At 38.7% G+C, this 16,812-nt stretch overlaps 1 protein-coding gene across 2 annotated transcripts in view; it reads left to right on the top strand.

The window, feature by feature from the left end:
- Positions 1-16,812, top strand: part of MYO6 (myosin VI) — a 106,710-nt gene that overhangs the window by 22,079 nt on the left and 67,819 nt on the right. For both annotated transcript variants that reach the window (XM_058800852.1, XM_058800850.1), the window contains exons 2-3: positions 7,617-7,755; positions 13,801-13,870. In XM_058800852.1, the coding sequence (XP_058656835.1) occupies positions 7,639-7,755; positions 13,801-13,870 (187 nt within the window). In that variant the 5' untranslated portion in view covers positions 7,617-7,638. The remainder of the gene's footprint in view (positions 1-7,616; positions 7,756-13,800; positions 13,871-16,812) is intronic.

The raw sequence follows: 16,812 nt of genomic DNA, 5'->3' as shown, positions 1-16,812 counted from the left end.
AGAGTATGAGATGTAGAAGATGAATGGGTGGGGAAGGCTGAAAAATGACATAACCAGAGGAGAATTTAGAGTTCGTTAGCTTAGAGAGAGTCATTCTCAACCTTCAAGAAGCATTTGCTCTTTCTCATGTTTACACTTGGAAAAAGTGGCACATGAGGATATAAACAAATACACTGTTAAAGTGCTAGCTGAAGGAGTTTGAGGCTGCTTATGAAATATGATTTAAGCCATTATGCTTGAGTACTGCAGCCAGTGGTCACACAGCATGACTACTGCTATGGAGAGTTAATTCCAGAGTTCACCTCGTCTGCCTGAACTACTCCAGCTAGATCTGCAGGAGTTTATCCTATGCGTTCTTTATATATTATGAGATGGCTTAAGATACTTTTGATTTTGCTTTGATGTCTTTGTCTGTTTGGTGACTTCTGCCTTGGTATGCCTTTTCTTCCCCTCTTGCTGCCTGCTGGTTTCACTAGGGCTGACTTGTAAAGCCTGAAAGCATTACATTTAACAACCTCTTTCAAAAGTGTTTTTATAGCCTTGTTAGTTCTGTTTTTTCTAGTCCTCATTTCTCTTTTGTAATGCTTCTGAAGTGGTGTCCAGACAATAACTGAGGAACTTTTTCTTTAATTTTAACTTTGCTGCTCAAATTTGACACTGTTTTTTGTGTTTTGATACTTTTCCTCTTTCTGCTTGTTGCTATTACTGTAGTAGGCATTGCTGTTGGTTGAAAATGCTTATGCAGATCCCGTTGGCACACTTAATTCTTGGTTTGTCAGGAAACTCCACTCAGGTTATTTTAATGAACAAGAATTGGGACAAAGACCTCTCTATTTTCTTAGTAGGAACTAAAATAAGAATAACATTCTTGAGAGAACAGTAGCTTAAAAATTTGACAGAAGAGCAGGAATCACAGAGGAAATCATCACATCTTGCTGATTCTAAATGAATTGAGCTTTAATTTCTCAGTGTCACAGTCAAAAGACCACAACCTCTGTGATTAAAATTTTACAAACTTACAAGCTGTACAAAATTCCTCCCGGTCTTGTATAGCAGCAGTTGAATTGGACAAATATTTGCTAGTTAACATACCATATATGTTGCTGTCTTTTACTAGTTAACATCACATATATGTTGTGATCTTTTACTGTGTACAGCCTCTCTTGTGGACTCATTTCCTCTGCCACATCTGCAGAGTTGATGTGTTTGTTAAAATTGCCGAAATTGTCCTTCCTCTGCCTCCAATGGCAGATTTCCTTGTTCATGTGAGGTTTATTTTTATTTCTTGAGCAATACTGAGAATTTTGCTCTTAGTGAACAACACCTGAAAGACACTTGGCCTTAGAGAAATCTGTTCAGTTGGTGTACAAATTATTTTGGATAGGCTTCCTACAATAGGTGTTTTTTTAGTGGGCTACAGTTTTGTTATATTAAAAGTGCACAGACTTTCAGAAGTGCTGACTGAGTCAATATGATGCATTTGAAAAAACCATAAAAGATATATTTCAAAACTGAGGGTTCTTGGGCAATGCCTGTATCACCTCATTTTCAGGATAGTAACATACATGAAATTCAGTTGCTGGGGGGAAATTTCCTACCATTAACTGAATTCCTTCTTTTTAACATCTTATTTTGATGCAATAGCTATGTAAGTATTTGCAGATAAAGCAGTATTTTTTTTTTTCGAAACACCTGTTCTTACTCAGACCATCTCCTGCCCTGGATCAGTACTTCTCAAGGTGGTCAGGAGGAGAAGAGGCCGAGCAGGGAGCAAGGCCAGGAGAGCAGCTGGGCTGAAATGCCTCAAGCAGCAATTAACACACAGGAAGGTGAGATGGTTTATAGGAAGCTGTACAGGTCTTTGGCTAATCCTGACCCTACCAGACCCCTTCTTCTGCTCCTTAAAATTTGTTTTTCCAGGAGCATGGATGTTCCAGACAGAGGTGTTTTCAGCAATTGCAGCGGTCAGGCTAGAAGGACGGCCCGGCTAGACAGCCAGCAACCGCTAGCAGCACGGGGGCACTTAACCCGATAGCCGGGCTGCAGGCCAGCGCCTCAGGCAATCGCCCGGCGCTACAGCTGGCGACGGTGCCACATGCAGGACGAGGCTCACTAAGAGCTGCAACCAGCAGAATAAGAAAGCAAACTCCAACTGCGGTGAATTCCTACTTTTAATGAAACGCAGGTAAACCAGCAGAAGAAGATCCAGAGGGAAGGATTACAGCAGCTTTTAAAGGGTGAGGGGTACAAGGGAGGAGTCAGTGTCTGCACCAATGAGGACACTGAGGGGGTGGGATCCAGGGGACTGACATGAGGAAAACACCAACAGGGACAATTTGAAGGAGGGGCTCCAGTGCCTGAGCCAATCATTCAGCTCTCCAGCTGGAAGCTTCTAGTAATAAAGGAGGGAGTGGAGAGTGAGTGGCTGGCACCAGGGAGGGGTTGAGAAAGGATACATTTGGTTACCAAGACAACCGGGGTGGATTTGGGGTAACTGACAATAATTGGAAAGGAGGGAGGAGTTGGGGCAGAACCATTACAAGATAGGGGGAAACAGAACATTCCAACCTAACACAGCACAACACCTCCCCCTTTTTTGTTTAAAAAAGAAAAATAATTGAAAGTCTAAAAAGAAATAAACTGAACTTGATTAGTATATTCAGAGTATATGGAGTATTGCAGTTGTGTTTTACTGATTGGGAATTGCCATGTTTAATGTAGAGAAAATAAGATTTCTCCTTAGCTTAACTCATGAGGGACTGTCTTGCCTTTTCTTATTGAATAGCAAAAACAACAGCAGAGAAAGCATTTCCTATGTGAATGTTAAATAAGTGAATACAAATTCAAAAGAGTGGTTCATCTGGAAATACTACAAAAATCAGTTTCTGGTTGCTCAGTATTGAAAATATGCTGATATATGCAAATACACAAAGAAGAAAATAAGCATGCTATGAGAATAATTTCATCAGCTGTTGTGCTCATGTTGTCCCAAGCAGTCAGACCAGGTAGCTTTAAAACAAAATTTTTTTTTAGTAATTCTCAGATGTGGACCTCAGATACTCTGTTTTGCATGCATCCATCTGCAAAGGTTGTGACAATTAACAAGTTGGGGTTAAGATTTTCAGATCAGGTTGGTTTTGGAAGTACTTCTGCGCTGTGCTGTATTGCAGTCTATTTCTTCTTTTCCAGTTTGGCAGAAGTCCCTGCCTCACTGAGTTACTTTACTGATGTTATTTTAGGTATGAAAAAGCTGCAGTGTGACATGAATAAACTAGAATGTGTTAGAGCAGAGTTTTGTAGTAAATTGGAAAAGTAAAGAATAAAAATGGTATCGGTTTAATACTGAGTTAAACAATAGAGCTATAACTGTATTGTAATTAGCTCAAATAAAAATAAATCTCTACTATATCTGCGGTTCATTTGAAATACTGTGTCACCTGCAGTAGAATGTTGCACACTGCCTGAGCTTTGATTTGGAGAAGTTTCAGTTGAGCAGTAAACTAGGGTTGCGTAAGTAATTTGTCTGACAGTAGGGTACCACTCAGGATGAATGTTTTTCTCTGTCTAGTCTCTTCTGTATGTTTATAGGACCTTTCTCAGAGCAGTCTCATGTGCCTGCTGTAATCAGCAGAATTTTGGGCAGCTCTTAAACACACATGTGCAAGGTGGTTTTAATATTAAAGCAACATTGTTTTACAATGATAATTTACTACTATACCTATTCTAATTAGTTCATTTTCCTTGGACTTAGCCATTTTAGTGAGTTACTGTTGGTTATTTAATGAAGTCTAATTTTTCATTTGTTTTAATTAGTTAATTGAGCAATCAGTACAGTGCCTCGGTGTAGCAGACTGTTCATAGGATTGTAAGTAGGATCAGATCATGCAAATGCCTGTCTCTGAGCTCTGGCAACAGGTTTAAAATTGCATTAGTATATTTTGCCTTTGTAGAATTCTTTCACCAGATGGTAGCGTTTTATTTCTATTCAAATAGTCTATAACACCCAAATGTAGTTGTATTACATTATTTTAAAATCAATACTTAGGTAAACATAAGTGGGAGGAGCATAGTGTGTTAACTTTTAACTGAAGAATTCTTAGTTGTTTCCTATACACAATGTGTTACATAGATAATTTTTTTTTTGAGAAAAAAATGTCATTAAGCATTCTCCAAAAGGGGGAATAATAGTGCAGAAAAAAAGTTACAGAAATATTGGTGGGTGTTTTTCTCTGAATCTGGGCAGTGATTTGTCTTGCAAGTTGTTTGAACACTAGATCTAGTGTTTAGCCAGTGCTGAATGTGTTAAGTACTCTTATTGATAATTAAGGAAAGGTCTATTACTACATACCAATTATAAAGAAATAAAATCTGACATTTGAAGGAATAGCTATTAAGTTTACCAGCTTCAGGCAAAGGCTTATTTTATATTGCTATCCCTCTTGTGCTCAACAGAGAGAAAAACTGCAATACTCCTGAGGTCTTTCTATGTAGAAAGAGAAAAGGGCAGCTGGCTTCCCACTTCTAAGCATAATCTCTGCAAATTCTCCTCTTTGTTTTGGAGATGTCTTAATTGTGGAGACCAAAATGATCCAGTAATTTAAAATCAATTAATGTAGGTTAAGTGCATATATACAAATACAAATGTGGATGATAACTTATTTTGTCTCCTTTTTTGGAAGCATTGTCCAGGTTACTCCTTGTGTTTCATGGTGTTGCTATCAAATTTGTTGCCTTAGAGCTTTTAGCCTGGGCATGAGTCTCTTTGCTTTCATTGTTTTCAGAAATGGTGTGGTGTTTTAGCAGGGTGATGAACTGCATGTAGATTGGATTTAGATGGATGCAGATGGGGACAAAAGTTGTTCCCACTGGTAGTTCCTGTTCATATAAAATGCTGGTCTGTAAACTGGCTGTTCAAGAGCTTGTTCAGGACTAGGCTTCCTGCACCTGTCTCAAGGCAATGGCACAATACATCAGATGAGGGTGTAAATAATAGAGCAGGTAATACCTGGTAAGTTTTGATATCCAGTTTCAGTGTGCTCCCTGCCAGAGTCCCAGCTGACAGAGATGAAGTGGTGCTAAACCCAAAATGTTACAACTGGTTTTATGTCACTTCTCAGCCAGAAGACTGTATTTATTAAAATTAATTGTCCTATTAATATCTGACTCACTTGTATTTGGATTCCTTTCATCCAATGGCATCTTAGATGCTTGCAAAGCCTCAGGTACTTTTCTTAAATTTGCATTTCCTGGTGGTGGCTGAATTCAACCACTGCTCGGTCCTTCAAGAGGATTTCTTCAGCTTGTGACACTCCTCTGTCATAATTTATTAATGGAGTATGTAGTTGCCTTTAAGAATATGTAAGAATGCAAAAAGCCCTGTCAGTGAACAAAGCAGAAGCATCTGGATGTGAACTGGAGAGGTTGGATTCCTACTTCTGCTGAAGTTTTGGCAGTAATTTTAGGGTTTGTTTTTCGTGCAACATGGTGATGTCCAAAGCCCTGACCATGGTACTTGGGGTGTAAAAGACAGCCTTGTTTTTAGTGGTTGTGTGACATATCGTTTAACTACTATTTTGAACTAGCATTTTAAAAGCAAATGATAGGTTTGTGAAGAAATGAAGGCTTGGTTATATCCAGAAATAAACTCGGCTGTTTAGAAACTCTGCCTACAATGGCAGTTGAATCTAGAGGTCAGGTCTGGCTGGAAAGAAATTCCTTTTTCAGTATCGTAAAATAAAGAAAAAATGGCCAGCAGCCAGTTGTGAGTGAAGACAGATGTTGTTTACAGGATTTATTGTATAGTGATGGCAACACATGATGAAGATGCTATTTTGTAGAGTTCATGGGCTGTGGCAAAAGGGTGGAAGTATACAGGAGAAATTGTGATACTGGAGGTTTTAGAACATAACTTTCTGTGTGTAGTTAAAAGAACTTACTATGTTTTGTACATGGGAGAATAGAAAATCACAAGTTTTCATCAATATTTCACAATAAAGTTGCCAAGGAATAAGACAGCTTGCTGTTAACTAAGACCAGCAGCATTCTCAAAGAGATCACAGCCAGCCTTTTCCTTCCCTTCCAACTTTTCTGACCTGTCCTTGGAGGCAGTAAAAAGCAGATTATGTGCAGCATGTGGTGACATATCCTCTGAGGGGCAATGTCCTTTTCTGCTTGTAGTTGTACAGCTTTCTGGCTGGCCAATCACTCTTTTCCTTGCTGCTGCTCATGGCAAAGGGATCGGTAGCCTTCATTGTTCGTGAGAATTTTGGATCTTCTTTTTCCTTCAGATAGGGGAAAAGAAAAATGTGGGACACTCTCCCAGGCTTTCCCTAGACTTCTAGAGTTCGTTGCCAGTGTTTTCTTTGCTGCTTGGCAGGCTCATTTCTTTCATGCTAAGAGAGGCAAGTTACACCTTGGTGGTATGAGATTACTTTTTACAAATTTTGGAATCACTAAAACATGTCAGTTTAGTAGGTGAATGAGTTTTAGAGAGGAGTAAGGAACAGCAAGGAGAAGTGAGCCTTTTAAGCCGAGTGGACTCTATTCTTATTAGGGTAAGGACTATAAAGTAGGTTTAAAAGAAACCAAAACCAAGCTGACAAAACCCCCCCCAAAACAACCAAACACTAAAAAAGGGACCAATTCAGCATATCTAAAATGGCACCATTAGCTATTCAGAGTGTGCCAACCTTGGCAATTTTCCTGGTTAGCTCAGTGAGTATTGCGTGCAATCAAGTACTCCCTTTTAATTGAGAGCTTATTTAGCTGTATAACTTGAGGAGCATAAGGTTTGAATATCTAAGCCTTTGCATCTTTTTCACTTGCAGATAAAAATTATTTTTAAAACAATTTTCATATAATTTTAATAGAAAATAAGATTCCTTAAGAGGAAGACCTGTAATGTTATAGTATCACAAGGGTCAGCCCTTAAAAGACTTACAGGATGATAAATCAATTGAGACCAAATATATTTGTGGGTTATTTGAAAGCCATATGTTCAGCCACACAAAAAGAGTGAACACATTCATTTGTCTCAAATGCCAAGAGACTGGATTTCTGCTCACATGCCTCAACGTGTGCTGTTGCAAAAATACAAATATTTGCACACCAGTTCAAATACAGACAACTAGCCATTAGTCATATGCCCCACTGCATGCACATATATATATGTGTATATATATATATATATATATGCGTGTGTGTGTGTGCGTGCATGTCTTTACATATGTATCCATATATGTGTATATACACACACTCCTAGTATATTCTTGGCTTTGAATCTATCTTGCACTTCTACTTTGATCATGAGATAGACTCCCTTCTTGATTCACAAGTTAGGGAAGCTGGATAAAGAGCTTCAGGAGGCAGTGTGTGGATGCTATGAAAAATGATTCTGGTCTTCAGTCTTGTCCATGCTGAAGTCCAAGGGGTGTCCTCTGTAGGCGAAGCATTGCGAGTTGGAGAAAGGCTGGCTCCAGTCTGCAGGGGCTGTCTCCTTTCATACTGAATAATAGATGTAAACATAATAAACTAAAGTCTGTGTCATAAATCCTGTTGGTTTATTCAATTTGTATACAAAGTGTTTTGATTAATTTTAGTTTTATTTTTTCTTACAGGAAATACTGGATAGATCCCACAATGGAAGACGGGAAGCCCGTTTGGGCTCCACACCCAACTGATGGGTTTCAGATGGGGATGATTGTGGACATTGGTCCTGACAATTTAACTATTGAACCTTTGAATCAGAAAGGCAAGGTAAGTGTGTCACAAACAAAGGAACAGAAAAAAAATACACAAAGAAACCACCTTACCTGTAGGCCACGTCTTTGCCCCTATCTTCAACCAGCTTTCTGTTCTAAGTTTGGCTAAGGATCTTTGTTCAGCTTTAGCTTGTATTGCAATGGACCCCTCACACTGACAAGAAGCATGTATTTGTCAGTTATCTGCACATGCATTGAGTATGTGCTCATGAAAGAGAGGAGGCTTGAATCTCTGTAGCCATTTGATTCAGTACTGTATGCTTTATTTTTCTCAATTAGACACTGATGAAGAGCCTGCTGTTAAGATTAGCTTCTCTCTTTTTCCTTACATGCATGGGAAGGGTCCTACAGGGATGTGCTGGGCCCTGGCTAAGATTAGACACCATTAGACTGATGAAGACTGAGAGATGAATCCTCTTAACTCAAGTGCCTTGAGAAGTAATATGACAAAAAAAAAGATGCTGTGGAATTGCTACATCAAATTAAAATCAAATAAATGTAACTTTTAAAATGCAGACCTAATTCATCCTAATTAGTGTGTTCCAATGGCTTGATTTATCATGACATCTTTCGGACTCATTATGTCGTAACTAAATGTCAGTTTTTGCAGGAAGCACCTTCAAGCTATCAATTATCCTAATTCAAATGGTCAGATTCCTGGGTTGTACTAGCTAGAATAAGATTAGCATTGCCTTAAAAGTTGTGGTTTCAGTCTTTTTGAGTATATTTTTTGTGCCCTTTCTAATAGTTTTGGTTTTTCTTGTGTTCAAGGATGTAAAAAAGACAACAATGTGTTTTGTTGTCTTTTTTTTATGTTAGCAGTAGGAGAGAATGCCTTGTCACAGGTCAAAAGGTTATGCAGCAGTCCTTCCTTTTGGGGGGATATTTATAGGCTTTCTTTTTTGTGCATCTTGGACAGGAAGTTGATTTTGCCTTCCTTAGAAATACAAAGTAAGTATAACAACTGATTTTTGAGTGAGAGAGATAAAGTGTATAGGTTTAGTAGTAGCAGTAGTATTCATTTGTCAGTTTGAGGAGGAGCAAGATTATTCAGACAAGGATATTAAATATTCCAGATCTATGGCTAATATGAAAATGACTTAAATAAATTTCACCCCCACTGCTGTTTCCGTTTATATTCCCCAATGGTCCTGATGCCATAAGGAGCAAAAGACTTTACTCTGAGACAGAAGCAATAATAATGATATTTCTGAGTCACTATTTATTTCTAACATATGCTCCTTTCAGGGACTATAAATAATATAAAAAAAAATCAACAAAAACCAAAAAATGATCCTAAAATACAAATAGTTTGTTTCATGGTTTTCTCAACAACAAAAAAAATCTCGTTTGTCTAGGGAGTTTGTTATTCTGCTGTTGGCTGTTTTGAATTAAGCAGATCAATTAAGAGCCTAATGTTCATTCAGCTAAGGGAACAAACACTTCACAGTCTAAATAGAGATTATGGTCCAGTATTTTAAACTATCAAACTTAATTTATTAACCATATATTAATAAAGGTGGACTAAAAGGTTTTCTTGGTTACCTTCTCAGTCTTTTCAAGGTGTCATTGGTTTCTTTTTCAAGAACTATTTCTCATTGCTTTTTGGCTTATTAAGACAACTCTGTCCTTGTGCACTTAGACCATTCATTTGAAGTAGTCAGCATTTATACTCATTATCACTTTGTTTTCTTAAAATGGTAGTTCAGAAGTGCTCTTCAGCAAGAATGCGTGATCCAGCAGCTCTGGAGTTGCCCATGATAATTACAGGGAGGAGAGGAGTAACCTGATCTTGTAAACATATCCCGGCAGTGTAACTTATTATTATTTTTTAATCTGGGTCATTACCATGTCATATGTATTCTCTGTAGGCACTGGTAGCTTGCCAGAGGTCACAGTCTGAAAAGGAAATGTGTATGCATGTGTTTGATTATTGCCTTTTATGACACTGTTGTCAATAGCTGCAGTAGATGCTGCAAGGCAGCAGTTTCACCGTGTCTTAAACCCCTCCCTCCCTTGCCCATCCGTGGCCAGCTCTGGCACTGCAGAGTGGCACCTCCCAGCTCCGAGCTGTGCGTGACACCCCAAACGAGGTCAGAGAACAGATCCAACTGGAAGAAGTGGAAAGTTTTCAGGATGGCAGAAAGCAGTAGAAGGGGGGCAGAGGAGCTGAGGCCATTGTGGTGGCAGGTTGCTTCACATTTCATTATTAAACCAAGTTACCCAGTCCAGGCTCTGCGAAGGTCCAACACACCAATTCACTTAAACCCCAGCAAGAGCAGTTTTGGGCACCACAGCCCATGCCCAAGTGTTTCCAGCTCTGTGCAGAACTGTGTGTCTAAGGGAGCTGGGGATCTGAGTCACTCAGCCTGCCCTGCATGTAGAGTACGGTGAGCCACAGGAGTGTTTTACTGGAACAGAGGATGTGTGTTACATGATGGGAACCTTTTCCCAAAAGTAGATCATTGGCTTGTAAGGTTTATAAATGCCAGAACTGGAAAATAAATACCAGGAAAAAACAGCTGGAGAAACTGGAGAGGCTTTGGTAATGAGCATGGTCACACCTAGAGCTGGAATCCTGCCCTGAGAACAGGCTCCAAACTGGATTGGTTGTACCAGAGCTGGCAGTCCTGGCCCATGGCCCACCAGCAGTCACCTGCTGGTGGTACAAGGAAGAAGGCAGGTAGAGAGGGAATCAGCTGTTAAATTCAACTAGTATTGTGCTTTCATTTCTCCTTAAAGTGTTATTTTCTGAATGTACTGGGATTCGTAATCTTGGATCCTGTTACATATATCTTCTTTTTCTTTGAGGCTAAAACAAGGAGAAGGCAGATGACAGTGAAATTGCTAAACAGGGGATTTACTCTTTTCTTGGAGGTAGCAAATGTAAATAAAGTGATTAGGAAGAGATGCACTGGAAGGGCTTGCACCTTGAGATACCATTCTGGGCACCATGGGGCCCAGAGGAGTAGGGGGCAGGCACTTCTTAGAACATCAGCAGTCATGAGTTTCTGGCAGTCACTGGGAGGGTGTGAGGTGCTGCAGGCACTCGCTGACACCCCTCCTGCCATCGACTGAAAGACACCTTATGGCTCTGTGCCTCTTCTAAAGGGTCATGCAAGGCTTTATGGGCCACCTGCTCTGGTATGCTGTGAATAACCAGAAAGGTATTTTTCCCAGCTAAGTATAAAAGAATACATGTACTTTGAAAGTAAGGATCAGAATGTTCAAAGTTCAGTGCTTCAAGCTAAGGTGGTTTTGTTTGTTCTTTTTTTTTTTTTTTTTAACAGTGAGCACAACTTGCTTGCACAAGTGAGACATGCTCTTGTCTGTCTTACTCATGGTTTGTTCTGCTGTAGGTTGATTTTGGAAATACAGCTGAGAGTAGGGATGTCTCCTGTCTGTATCTGGAAGGTATAAAGGAAGGCATGGTTACACGTATTGGATTACATGGTAGAAAGAAGATCCTGCTTGAATGGAAAGATATCTTTTTTCACTCATCTAGTTTCTGGGAGAATAGTTAAGATTGCCATTGGATTTCAAGGGTTGCTTCATTACAAAGACGACAAAAAAAAAACCCTTTCAGAATGCCCTAAACCTTGTTTTGCTTCCTAAGACCATTTTATTGTCTCATAAGATTAATACACTCTCCACTCCCTTAGAACAAACTTGTCCGAAGTTATGGTTAATGCAAAACTCATTAAGCCCCTCAAGTATCTGAAGGGCTTTTTCCTTAAAATAATTGTTTAAAAAAATTAAAAATAGTAAAATATAGTAAAGAATTTCTTTGAATATTTTCTTATTGATAGATTAGATTATTAGCTTATTTTCTTTTTAAAATACTAGATTTTAATATTTGGAGCTGTGCATGTCTAGCTATCATACTTATCTACGTGACAAGTACCTTACCTTACATAAAGTATTCCAAATGTGATGTATGGCAGTGAAATTTTATTTTTTGCATATTGAAACTGTACCTATGTTCTTATCTAAAAAAGCCCAGCGGAAAAGCATTAACTTTCAGATAGGAGATAAGACAGCATGACTTCTCTGAATTGGTTTTTTTTTTTTTTTTTTTTGGCGGGGGAGGGGTTTGTTTGTTTTTTTTCCTTTAAATTTATCTTGACTCAGAAGGCTTAGTGGTGAGGACATTGAAAAAGCCATTCCTCTTCTGGGTTAGTTCTAGCATGACTGACTTTAGCTTCAGAAATGTTAAAGTATCAGAAGGTTAGGAAGAGTCTCACAGAATAGCTGGGAATCGTGTTTATTCTCTCCTGTCTTTGTTATTGATTAATGGGTTTACACATCAGCAGACAAGAACAAGAAGTGAAGTTACATTTTTGTGAAGCTCATCATATTATTTTTAAACTTTCCCACTGTTTCATGCAGAGGGAACTGATCATGTAGGGAAGTGTTGTATTCCAATACATCTTTACCAAACAAGATTTACCTTCAGTGTTGACGAACTTGTAGAGAAAATGATGATGATGATATGTAGCTACGGTAATACTGTGAGAGGGAGGAAAGGGTGTGGTGAATCTCTGCCCTGCTAAAACTCTGAATAGCAGCAGGCATCTTTCTGAGGTAGGTAAAGACACTGAAGGCTTCCATGGCCCTCACAAACTCTGATAAAGAATATTTTGGAGGAAGTTGGTGTGATGGATGTTCAGATGTTCCATCGTTATCGAGCAGCCTTGTTTCTCTTAGGAAAACATCTTGTACATACTTTTTTGCATTAGATCCTGACAAGGGGATGACAAAATGTATTTCATTATGGCTACAAATTGCATACTTTATGATAACTTGGTAGGGAAGGGATACTGTAGATTTCATGCTTTCTGTCTGGCAGCAATTAGTTCTGCTCTGAGACATTTTTAACTATTCCCACTTCAAAGAGGGTTGCAATTTGTGGCTGTTAATGATGGTGTAAGCCCCAGGACTTCTCAGACTGTTGTGCCCAAGAAAATATGAAACAAGTTGCTGTCTTTCTCCTAAATTTCCCTGTGAGATGTTTCTCATGGTACTACCTCACTGAGTACAATGTTAAACAAGCAAACATGTTTGTTTATTAAGTTCATTCTTTAGATCCAGTTAGTTGCCTTTTCAAATATTAGACCAGACTTCTTGTCTCCATTTCCATGGGGAAAAGGAGCCTGTGCCTGCAGTGGCATGGCGGCTGTCATGTTTAATTGGTACAACAGGGGTTTTGTTCATTCATCACTGGCTCAAACGAGCTGTTACTACAGTAAACAAAAAAAAAAAAAAAATAGATTTAAAAATCTCCTTTGTACAATAGGTATTTTTGTGCAGATGCTGTAATGCATGCTTGCTTGGATGTTTTTCCTTCCTTTTTACAGCAATATAAATTATGATTTCTGGAGATGAAAAAAGAAACAAAGATGCTTTTGTTATGAATTTTTCCAGTTGGATGTGAACACTTGATAAATGGTTGTTTTGTATAACTGGAATACAAGGGTTGAAGGAAGGTCTTGTTTTATTGATTTATTGAAGAAAAAAACCAAAAAACCAATGATCAAAGCTACAGTATTTGGTGATACAGAGGATGTTATGTATTGAACATTAATATTTTAAGTAGGAATATTTTAAAACAGACTATCATAACAACATCACAGTCCTTTGACTGAACTAATGATTTGCATTTTATTCTTTCTTCCTTGCAAAACTGAGGAAATTGTGTGTAATTTATAATGCTGTTACATCTGCATCACTTTTTTAGTCTTATCTTTTGTATTGCACAGTATGGCATGCAATTTTCCACCTGAGAATCAAATATTATTGCACTAAAATATATATTACAGTGAATTCATTTTTATAATGTAGTGTAGTAATATAAATGCAGCACTTTTTGTCTGCATCTAGTAATTCAGTAAAATTTCCAATTCTGAAGTATAAATCTGGTGACTTCATTTGAAATCATGCATAATTACAGTGCACTCACTTGTATGATTGCATGAGATGTCTTTGAACTATATTTCTATTTTGTGGAATTCTGACAATGTTAATGTTTCTTATCTAACAGACTTTCCAGGCTGCTATCAACCAAGTGTTTCCTGCAGAGGAGGACAGCAAAAAGGATGTGGAAGATAATTGTAAGTTATGAATTTAAAAATAAATTTTGCATTTGAAAAACATATATACAATGAAATTAATATTGTTTCCTTACAAGCTTCCTCTTTCTTCCTGGTTGTCTTTGTTTGAATTTATGTATGACCTTTGCTAGTCCTTTAAACTTCTCAAAGGAAGCCCATTTAAAATATAATTTATTGTGGTTTTTAGTTTTCATATGAACACTTCAGAGGAATGGACAGTTACCTAATTCCCATATAGAACTATTGCTTAACTTCAGAAATATTCTGTTCAGCATTATGGGTGTAACTATACTTTTTATATGTGACAAAAGATTCGGTGTCTTTATCAGCACCTGTATTTGTATAGCATTTTCCTGCATTTAAGGAATTTCTCAGATAGCATTCATGTGGAAGTAGAGGTAATGGAATATAAGTTTTAAGATTACCTTCCCAAAACTGGGGATGGGAATCTAGACCTATCAGGACCACTAAAAAGGATAGACTTGAATTGAATATAGGAATGCTGGTGGAGAAGGAGTTTTGAGGTGAGCTTGTGTAATAAATGTCACTGTTGATCTGCAGGACTTTTGTTTTGTTGAGTATTTTGTAGTTAGGTGGATGGAAACAGTTGTCAAATATGGGGAGAGGGGAGAGAATACTGGGAAAGCTGAGTGAGTGCTGTGATCAGCTTTTAGACAACTGTTAAATATTTTGCTGTTGCTGCACTCTCTGAGCAATCACAGAGCTTCTCCTGTCTTGAATACGGATGAAAGCAAGTCTTTTCAACATTTCCTATAGTATTTACTGCTTGGTGAAAATACTGAAGACTTTGTAAATAGTGGGCAAAAATACCTTCTATTGTTCTTAGTTTAAAATAAAGGCTAGGGGTCTGGTCTAGGTGATGTAACTTCAGTTCCTGTCCTTTAATAGGGTTTGGTATTTGCATCCCATGACAGGAATTGCAGCTGTTACAGCTCCTCCATGAGAAACAAAATGAGATCTGAGTCTTATGCTCTGACTTAGATGGTGCAGTGTGGTTAGAATCAAGCAGATAGCTTTGCTTCCAGCTGCTTATATTTTTGTAACAAGGATGTGAGTTCAAACTTTTCAAAGCTGTTATCTGTATTCTCTGTACATGGTGATTGTTAGGGAAATGCACTTAATCTGTGCATCTGTCCCAATGATTTTACTGAGATGTCCTGACGCTCTATGTCCTGGTCAGGGAATTGAAACGAGATTATGGAAATAATTTAAGATTCCAACAGAATACTATTCAACTAAGTTAGTCAAAGAAATTATCTTCTTTGGCTTTGTGAGAAGATAAAACTTAAAAATCCTTTGTTCAATAATCCCTTCTGTATCAAACATTATTTTAACTTTCCAGTATACTCTAACTTGCTGCTCAGAAGTTGCAGTTCATTTGCAGGATGTGTGAATCCCAAATTCAATTTCCTTCTCTGTCAGAGAGTATTTGCGTTCACTATCATTGATTTATAGGAAAAACAACTATACTGAGTGCTTATAAAACTGTTCTAAAAAATCCTGAAAGGTAAGTAAAAGGACAGGGTATTGGATAAGACTGTTTAAAAAACCCCAGTTCTACAGATGCAGATCTGCATCTTGCCATTTCTTCATAAAATAATTTTCAATAGAAATCCTACTTTGTGGTATGGGCAGGAGAGCCACTGTGAGTAAATTTGGCATTGACATTCCCTAGTTTTTAGTGCTTCACTTCACTTATGTGAACTATGTGTGTGTGTAAGTAAATATATGGAGAACTAAATGCACATGTATACACTGGTTATATTTAGACACGAGCCATATGAATATTCAGAATTCTCTCTCTCTCCGGTGACTTCCTTTGCCTTTGGATATGGATGCCCCTTCCAAAGGATTTATTCTAAAGAAGATGCATTTTGAATTTGCTGACATAAGCCTTAGTTTGCATGTCTTGAGGTGGTGGCATTCCCTTGGGGAGCATGCTCCTATTGCACATGGAGTCTGCAGGTACAGCTGCTTTAATTGCGATGAGGGCACTGGGGACACAGTGAAATCTGGACTCCTTTGCTTTTGAGATAAGCAACCTAATAAAAAGTTGATGATTAACTGCTTCCTTTAATATACTGCAAACTCAGAGAGGTTCCTACAAAGATATGGTCAAGGATGTTGATAGACAATTACTATGTAATAATTTCTCATCTCAATACTGAGAATCCAAATGACTTCAAGTTTGCTAATTTTTTACCACACTGTCCCCTCCCAGGCACATAGAGGGGCAGAAGGAGACTTCAACTTTCATTAGAGCAAGCAGGAGTTTCTGTTTCTGGCCCATTTCCTTTTAATGTCTCTTTCTCTTGGGATGACCTCAATAAAAGAGGTGAAGGCAGACCTGCAATCTGTGGTCCCAGTGCCATTTTCTCAGGCGTGTGAGCTGAGAATGCGCGGGGAGGGGAGGATGAGTCTGGCTGTGCAGCACCGGGTGTCTGTGCTCGGCTGCTGCAGCTCCCGGTGACCGTGGGCTTGTGGGGGAATGTGTGTCTGCTGTGCTGGCAGAGGAGGAGCTGTGGGGATGGGGGCCACCTTGCTGTTTCATGAAGGAGCTGTGCACGGCCACAATTTCAAGGCTGTTATGATCCAAAGGAAGAGTTTACCTAGGGTAAAGCTAAAGCGTGCCTTGTGTGCTTCTGTCAGGGCAGGAATATCAGTGCAAGGGGTTTTGTGGAGGAAGGAGGTTTCTTCTGAACAAACCAGAAGCTACAAGGTCCTTTGAGAAGTGTAAATTATTCCAGATATTTTAGACAAAGCTGTATTTAGTCGTGTAATGAAGGGAAGGGCTGTTATTCAGCAGAGCTATGCAAGCCAAAGGGAGGCTGCAACTTGCTGGTGAACCTGACTTTGCTTCAGGCCAGTCTAGTGCAGATAAGGAGGGGACAGAGCCACCTCCACTCCTCAGTCCTCTGCAG

This window comes from Ammospiza caudacuta, chromosome 3 (assembly GCF_027887145.1).
Source record: "Ammospiza caudacuta isolate bAmmCau1 chromosome 3, bAmmCau1.pri, whole genome shotgun sequence".
NCBI classification, from domain to species: Eukaryota; Metazoa; Chordata; class Aves; order Passeriformes; family Passerellidae; genus Ammospiza; species Ammospiza caudacuta.
Note: the sequence above shows the minus strand (reverse complement) of the source record. Positions and strands in the feature narration are given on the sequence as shown.